Below are 8,971 nucleotides of genomic sequence, written 5' to 3' on the forward strand. Positions count from 1 at the left end.
ATTGTCCTTGTTGTTTAGCAGGCCTGGGCTGGGCTGGAACCCGCCAGCCGCAGAGTATGTGGCTGGCACCTTAGTCACTGAGCTACCGACACCCAGCCCATAGTTAACAACTATTAACAGTCCAGTATATTTTCCTTAGTTTTTTTTCTATGAATACAGAAAAGATTAAGTTTTAAATACAAATGGTTGTGTTATCCAACTTTTTTTTCACTTAACAGTACATCTTTCACTTAACAGTACATCTTTCAATGTCAGTATGAATACATCTATTTTATACTTTTTAATGTCTATGTTGCATTCAAATCCCTTATTATTGGACACTTATTGTTTCTTTTGTTTGTTTGTCTGTTTGTTTTTTAAAGACAGAGTCTTACTTTGTCACCCTCAAATAGCTGAGACTACAGGTGCCAGCCACAACGCCTGGCTATTTTTTTTGTTGTTGCAGTTTGGAGAGTGTCGGGTTAGAACCTGCCACCCTTATTATATGGGGCCAGTGCCCGACACTTATTGTTTCTATTATAACAAAAGCAGTGGGTGGTGCCTATGGCTCAGTGAGTAGGGTGCCGGCCCCATATACTGAGGGTGGTGGATTCAAACACGGCCCTGGCCAAACTGCTACAATAGCTAGGCGTTGTGGTGGGCGCCTGTAGTCCCAGCTACCTGGGAGACTAAGGCAAGAGAATCACCTAAGCCCCAGAGCTGGAGGTTGCTGTGAGCTGTGATGCCACAGCACTCTACCGAGGACGATAAAGTGAGACTTAGTCTCTTAAAAAACAAAAATTAAAAAAAACCCAGCAACAACAACAAAACTGCAAGAAATATTTGAGTAAAAATTTCTGTAGGATACATTCTTGAAAGTTGAGTTTCTAGGTCAAAAAATATACATACATTTTAGGGTGGTGCCTGTGGCTCAAAGGGGCAGGGTGCCAGCCCCATATACCAGAGGTGGTGGGTTCAAACACAGCCCCGGTCAAAAACTGCCAAAAAAAAGTACATTTTAAATGTTAGTAAGTATTACCAAATTGCTCTCCAAAGAGGAGGTATCAATTTATATTTCTACTAACAGCATATGGGGATGCTGGCTAACCAGATGAAAAACAGACACATGAAAAATGTCACACTGTTTTTCATTTCCCTTCTTTTGATCACTAGGAGGACCATCTTACATGTTCATTAATCAGTGCTTATCCTTTTCCACGTTCTTTTTTTTTTCTTTTTTTTTGAGACAGAGCCTCAAGCTTTCCCCGTGGGTAGAGTGCCATGGCATCACAGCTCATAGCAACCTCCAACTCCTGGGCTCAAGCGAGTCTCCTGCCTCAGCCTCCCAAGTAGCTGGGACCACAGGCGCCCGCCACAACACCCGGCCATTTTTTGGTTGCAGCCATCATTGTTGTTTGGCGGGCCCGGGCTGGGGATTTGAACCCGCCACCTTAGGTGTATGTGGCTGGCGCCTTAGCCTCTTGAGCCACAGGCGCCAAGCCCTTTTCCATGTTCTTGTTAAAACTTTGTGTTTTTCAATTTTGCATCCACAGTCATTATTAAGTACCCAGAGAATGTTTGTTGAATGAAGAATATAAATTTCATTTATTCTCCAAAGAATAAATGAAATAATGTATATAAAGTATTAAACTTATAATTGGTGATCAATCAATATTAGTTAAATCTAAGTCTAAAGTTGGGTGTGATGGCATGCTGTTAGTCCCAGCTATTTGGAATACTGAAGTAAGAGGTCACTTGAGTCTAGGAGTTCCAGTTTAGAGATAGTGAGACCCACATCTGTAAACAACAACAATAACAACAACAAAAAGACCCTAATTTTGGAGTTAGGAGAGGATCTCTATAATGCTCTTTATTGCCTCCTTTCAAGATCTAGAATAGATGTTGTCTAGAATTACAAAAGGCCTTGCATCTCACTGTATGTTTTAGAATAAATCACTTAACTTTTCTGATCTTCAGTTTTTCTGTAACAGTTTTAATACTGTTTGCAAGTTGATTCATGCTTATAGTAAAGGGTTATTAGGCAAAAAAAACATGAGATCAATTTACAACAAACATATATTCATATATTATTTGAGTAATTAAAATAATTAAGTTTAAAAAGCAAATGTGAATATTTTATTTTTATTTTTTGGGACAGAGTCTGATTATGTCATCCTTGGTAGAGTGCCATGGCGTCACAGCTCACAGCAACCTCAAACTCTTGGGCTCAAGCCATTCTCTTGCCTCAGCCTCCCAAGTGGCTGGGACCTACAGGCACCCGCCACAATGCCCGGCTATTTTTTGTTGCAGTTGTCATTGTTGGTTAGCTGGTCCGGGCTGGGAACTTCAGTGTATGTGGCTGGTGCCATAACCACTGTGCTACAGACGCCGAGCCATAAATGTAACTATTTATACCAATAGAGGGAAAATAAACCTATTTTTATCTAGAGGTAAGAACAGAACCAAAAAAAAAAAAAAAAGAAGAAGTTTGTTGCCCTTTTGATAACCTTAAGTTTCTTTCTTTTCTTTTTTTTTTTTTTAGACAGAGTCTCAGTAGAGTGCTGTGGTGTCACAGCTCATAGCAACCTCAAACTCTTTGGCTTAAGCATCTTGCCTCTTGCCTCTTGCCATTCTCTTACCTCAGCCTCTCAAGTAGCTGGGACTACAGGTGCCCACCACAACACCTGGCTATTTTTTGTGGTAGTTGTCATTGTTGTTTAGCTGGCCCAGGCTGGGTTCGAACCCACCAATATCAGGTTATGGCTGGCACCATAACCACTGTGCTATGGTCGCAGAGCCACCTTAAGTTTCTTTTTAAATTATGAATTCCTACTTGGCTTACTTTCCTTTCCATCTTTTCACCAACTAACTTCTCACCCTCTATTGCTCAGGTGATCTCATTTCAATGCAGTTCAACCCAAGAGATATGATTAGGCAAAAGTACTACTATGGGGGCAACACCTGTGGCTCAGTGGGTAGGGCGCTGGCCCCATATACCAAGGGTGGCAGGTTCAAACCCGGGCTGGCCAAACTGCAACCAAAAAAAATAGCCAGGCATTATGGGGGATGCCTGTAGTCCCAGCTACTTGGGAGGCTGATGCAAGAGAATCACCTAAGCCTAGGAGTTGAAGGTTGCTGTGACGTGTGTAACACCACGTCACTCTATTGAGGGCGATAAAGTGAGACTCTGTCTCTACAAACAAAAAAAAAGTACTACTGAGATGGGTGCCAGCAGCCTCATGGGTGCCAGCTGCCTTATCACCCCATAAGATGGATGCCGGCAGCCTCACAATGGCCTCACACCAACCCCCGGGTAGGAGGAAGGGGAAGAAGAGGTAAATGAAATAATGCCAAGTACCATTACTCTTAAATCGGTCCAGATTGGCCAGAACAGGACAAGATAAGAACAAATGGGCCAAGAACTGTCCTCATGAGTTAATGAGCTACGTGCTGTGACAAATTGTTTTACTTATCCATTAGTTGCTAGATCTGCATTATGTTACCTTATTGTTCTCTAACTGCCCTTTATGTTACCTATTGGCTAAACCGCTAAATTGCAAGTTTCGCTTCTGTAAAAGAGGTCATCGTGCTCGCTTTTTGCTTCTTTTGCCAATTTTCTTCTTACTTTTATTTTTATTTTTTGAGATAGAGCCTCAAGCTGTCACCCTGGGTAGAGTTCTGTGGCATCACAGCTTACAGCAACCTCCAACTCCTGGGCTCAAGCAAGTTTCCTGCCTCCGCCTCCCAAGTACCTGGGACTATAGGCGCCTGCCACAACACCTGGCTATTTTGAGGGGGTGGGGGTTGTCATCATTGTTGTTTGGTGGCCCAAGCTGGATTCGAACCCACCACCTTAGGTGTATGTGGCTGGTGCCTTAGCCACTTGAGCCACAGGCGCTGAACCTCTTTTTACTTTTAATTGCTAACTTTCAGACCACCTGTTTGGTTCGTTGCCAACTTTTAGACTAGAAAAACCCCAGCTTTAGAGGCCTCCCTGCTTTCTCACTTAGTCTGCTTTAGACATTGCTGAGACAGCCCTGAAGTTAATAAAAGACTCCTTTTGAAATTCTAATTTGAGTCGGTGGTCCTTAATCACTCTATAACACTACTATGGCCAGATCCAGGCTTTAATTATCTACATCACCCTCATTAATCCTTGCTTTATTCTTGTTTTTTTTTAGTATTGCAAAGATAACTTTTATTTAGAAACAGCAAGAAGAAAGTTTAGAGCACTTCCAAAGAGAGTTGGAAGTGGGTTCCTCTCATGGGGGAGAAAGGTGAGAGAGACCCCTGCTCTATTCTTGGTCCTGTGACCAGTACAAGGGACACAGAGGTCACATTCTGGTGGAAGATATAGACTTCACTCCTTTAGAAGCATGACCAGAAACATTTCTGGAATAGGAATGACTCCCAGGCAGAAACTGTGCTAAGTACATCATATAATATATACGAACTTTTAGTCCTTCTAACAGCCAAACCATGGATCTGCATCTACAGAAGCGGAATCAGGTTCATAAACATGATTATTTTAAGGTTACAATTTATTTAAACATAGGCTGTGGATTCTGAACTAAATATGCACCCCCTCCCAAACCCGAATTTACCAAGAGGTATGGAGCACGGAAGTGGGAGCATCTAAATCTATTTTGTGTGGGTGGTTGTCGCTTCTGGAAAGACTTTATGGAGAAGAGAATGTCTGATTTGGGCCAAGAAGGCATCGAGAGCAGAGAGAGGTAAAAAGGGACACAAACTTGAGACCTATTCAGAGAACAGAAGGTTGGCTGGAGTAGGGAAGAGAGGCACAAGATGATAGAATCAGATTTCACAGCACCTTGAAGGTGGTGCTAAAGAAGAGGGGCTCTTAGCCAAAGTTCACGGCTTCCCAACCTGGGGCATGCGTACTGAGGAGTACTCTAAGGTGATCAAGGAAGGGTATGAGAAAAACCACAGGAAAGGGGCACCTATAACTCAGTGGTTAGGGCGCTAGCCACATGCTCTGGGGCTGGTGGGTTCAAACTGGGCCTGGGCCTGCTAAAAACAAACAAACAAACAAACAAACAAAAATAACTAGGCATTGTGATGGGCACCTGTATTCCAGCTACTGAGAGGCTGAAGCAAGAGAACTGTTTGTGCCCAAGAGGTGAGGATTGCTGTGAGCTATGATGCCACGGCACTCTACCGAGGGTGACAAAGTGAGACTCTGTCTCAATAAAACACAAAAACAAAAATTAAAAAACACAGGTAAATGTGGCATAACACCTGGAATGTCAGTTTTACCCAAATGTTTGGGAAAAGGCAATTTTTCTATTAAAAGTGTATTATGGCATTGAATGTAAATGTAAATTTACATTTATATAAATTTAAAAACTAAAACTGGGATATCAGACATGTCCCAGCTGCATCACACTGCTCTCCAATAAAGATGCGGTTGTAAGTGGTCCATTCTCTATGGCCCTTAGGTATAGGTTAGTAGTGGAACTCTTTGGAAAGCATTGTTATAGGTGGTGGGAAGCCATGGATTGAACTTCACTGAAGGTGCTAGACTGGGGCTGGATGGGATTCAAAGGTAATAGGAACTGTCTTTGGTGAGCTTTTTGCCTAGGCTTTATGGAAATGATTCTTAGCCAGAGCATAGCAAAGCAAAAAATAGACGAAGTTCCTGGCCAGGCACAGAGGCTCACGCTTGTAATCCTAGCACTCTGGGAGGCCAAGGTGGGTGGATTGCTTGAGCTCAAGAGTTCGAGACCAGCCTGAGCAAAATCAAGACCCTGTCTCCACCAAAAGTAGAAAAACTGAGGCAAGAGGATGGCTTGAGCCCAAGTTGGAGGTTGGAGGTTGCTGTGAGCTACAATGCCACAGCACTCTACCCAGGGTGACAGCTTAAGACTCTGTCTCGAAAAAAAAAAATAAATAAGTGAAGTTCCTCTTCTCTTCCTTCTTCCTTTTTTTTCAGTTGTCATTGTTGTTTAGCTGACTAGGGCTGGGTTCCAACTTGCCTGCCTGGGTGTATGTGGCCAGCACCCTACCCACTGAGCTAAGGGCACTGCCCCCTTCTCCCCTTGCTATGTTCCTCTTTTACCCCATGCATTTATTCAAAAAGTATATTGCATACTAACTCCCTTAGTGACCTTGGACAAGTTAATTAACCTTTCTGTACCTTAGTTTCCCCAGTGAGAATTAAATAAGCTAATTCATATTAAGCTCTTAAAAGAACTCTTAAAAAGGTAAAAGTTCATCTTTTTTTTTTTTTTGGTAGAAACAAAGTCTCACTTAATCGCCCTCGGTAGAGTGCTGCCGTGGCGTCACATGGCTCACAGCAACCTCCAGCTCTTGGGCATAGGTGATTCTCTTGCCTTAGACTCCTGAGTCGCTGGGACTACAGGTGCCCGCCACAACGCTTCTCTATTTGTTGTTGTTGTTGCAGTTTGGCTGGGGCTGGGTTTGAATCCACCACCCTCAGTATATGGGGCCGGCGCCCTACCCACTAAGCCACAGGCGCCACCCAAAAGTTCATCTTTTTAAGTATTAGCTATTATCACAGCGACGTTACTATAACTTCTACTGCTGTGTTCCAGTCATCATCTCCCAAGGCCATTTTATTGCTAAGGTTATTTCACGTTGGTGTCCAGGATGGGTCTGGGACGAATACAGAGATGAAATAGACTTCTCATTGCTCTTTGTACCAATTTAATGATTATTGGTCCGTCCAATTACATATGGCACACAGAAAGCGCTCAAAATGCTTGCTGAATGAATAGACAAAAGTCTTCCTACTAAACTGCAAGCTCTTCAAAGGCAGGGACCACACTTCCCAGGTATTATACCCTTAGAACCCTGCCCCGGGTGTGGCATACGGTAGGCACCAGGGAATTATGAATGGACAAATGATGGTAAGCACAAAACCACCAAGACTACAAAGCAGACATCAATAAGATGCTACAGCAAGACTGCCACCAGTTTTAGGAACAGGGTTATAGGAGGAAGCCTGGCTGCCTAATCCCGAAACAGCGCGAGAACTGCTGGGAAGCCCAGGCTCGCAGCTACCAGCCTTCCGGAATCCCGGGATAAGCGCAGACGACGTCGCCCCGCCCCTTCACGCCCCGCCCCCTCTGCTCACGTGACCACGGGGGCGGGGCGCCGGGGTAACCCCTGCGAGCCAGAGCCATGGCCGGTGGGGTGGACTTCCAGGATGAGGAGCAGGTGAAGTCCTTTCTGGAGAACCTGGAAGTGGAATGCAACTACCAGTGCTACCGCGAGAAGGACCCGGACGGTGAGCGCCGCCAGCGCAGCCTGGGGACACGTGGGGACTCGACGGGGAGCTCAGAACCCGGAGAGGTCGCGAAAGCGACTTCTGAGGGGATCTGGATGGGGCACGTGGCAGGCTGAGGACGCGTCTGGACGCGGTTGGGAGGGGCTCGCCGCGGGATAGTGCCTGGAGGCTGGGGAGGGAGAGAAGAGCCGTGTTTGGGCTTTGGGGTATTGGGACTGGGGAAACATCAGTGAACAGATAAAATTTCTTGTCCTCATGGAACTTACGTGCTAGTGGGGAAATCTGTCAATAAGCGTAAGGAAATAATTATAGTGTTAGAGAGTAGTAAGTGTGGAAAGAAGAACTGGGTAAGGGTATCAGGATTTCAGAAGGGCATTTGAACACATCCTTGAAGCTAAGGGTGAACCAGGCAGATCTGTGCTAGGCAGAGGTGACAGCTGGTGAAAAGGTCCTGAAGCACGAATGTGCCTTATGTATTGCATGGACTTTGGGTTGACTTGAGTGTGTTAGTGGATTGTGGTGTGGAGAAGGGGTCTTGCTCTGCTGGTTGGTCACACCATCATAGGGGCTCAAGCTGTCCTACCTCAGCCTCCCAAGTAGCTAGCACTGTAGACATGTGCCACCACACCTGGCTAATTCGGTCTTCTTCTTCTTATTATTATTATTTTTAGAGACAGGGATCTTGTCCATGCTCAGGCTGGTCTCAAACTCCTGACCTTGGCCTCTTCTCCTTTTTCTTTTCTTTCCTTTCCTTTTATTCTTTTTTTTTTTCTCTTTTGTTTTTTCTTGCCTGGGATAGAGTTTCAGCGGTATCACTGTAACTTAACTGTGACCTTGAACTTCTGAGCTCTAATCATCCTCCTGCCTCAGCCACTGGAGGAGCTGAGGCCATACGCATGCACTGCAATGCCCAGCTAATGTTTCTATTTTTTGTACAGATGGGGTCTCATTGTTTTATTCAGTGTGGTCTCAAACTCCTGGCCTCAAGTGATTCTCCCTTCTCAGCTTCCCAAAGTGCCAGATTATAGGCGTGAGCCACCATGCCTGGCCCATAGCTATTTCTTTCTTTCTTTCGAGACAGAGTCTCATTATGTTGCCCTCAGTAGAGTGCTATGGTGTCACAGCTCACAGCAACTTCCAACTCTTGCGCTTAAGCGATTCTCTTGCCTCAGTCTCCCAAGTAGCTGGGACTATAGGTGCCCATCACAGCACCCCATTTTTTTCTTGTACTTGTCATTGCTGTTTGGCAAGCCCTGGGCTGGGTTTGAACCCACCAGCTTCAGTGTATGTGGCCAGTGTCCTAACTGCTGAGCTATGGGAGCTGAGCCCCATAGCTATTTCTTGAAGCTAACCATGTTACAACCACATATATAGCACACCCATAACACAGAGTTGCTCTGCAGTTTAATGGCTTAAAAAGAACCTGGAGTAGTTCTTTTTTTTGCAGTTTTTGGCAGGGGCCGCGTATGAACCCACCACCTTCAGTATATGGGGCCAGCACCCTACTGCTTGAGCCACAGGCACTGCCCAGAGAGGAACTTTCACTTTTTTTTTTTTTTTTAGAGACTGAGTCTCACTTTGTTGCCCTTGGTAGAGTGCTGTGGCATCACAGCTCACAGCAACCTCTAGCTCTTAGGCTTAGGTGATTCTCTTGCCTCAGCCTCCCGAGTAGCTGGGACTACAGGCGCCCACCACAATGCCCGGCTGTTTTTTTGTTGTAGT

The 8,971-nt window shown here is 45.0% G+C and overlaps 1 protein-coding gene across 1 annotated transcript in view; it reads left to right on the top strand.

The window, feature by feature from the left end:
* The first annotated feature begins 7,138 nt into the window (after positions 1-7,138).
* LOC100944568 (cytochrome c oxidase assembly factor 7) overlaps positions 7,139-8,971 on the top strand; it is a 14,502-nt gene continuing 12,669 nt past the window's right edge. Inside the window, exon 1 of the mRNA XM_003799920.3 lies at positions 7,139-7,249. Within this exon, the coding sequence (XP_003799968.1) occupies positions 7,144-7,249 (106 nt within the window). The 5' untranslated portion in view covers positions 7,139-7,143. The remainder of the gene's footprint in view (positions 7,250-8,971) is intronic.

This window comes from Otolemur garnettii, unplaced genomic scaffold (genome assembly GCF_000181295.1).
Source record: "Otolemur garnettii isolate 467f Iridium unplaced genomic scaffold, OtoGar3 scaffold00159, whole genome shotgun sequence".
Classification (NCBI taxonomy): Eukaryota; Metazoa; Chordata; class Mammalia; order Primates; family Galagidae; genus Otolemur; species Otolemur garnettii.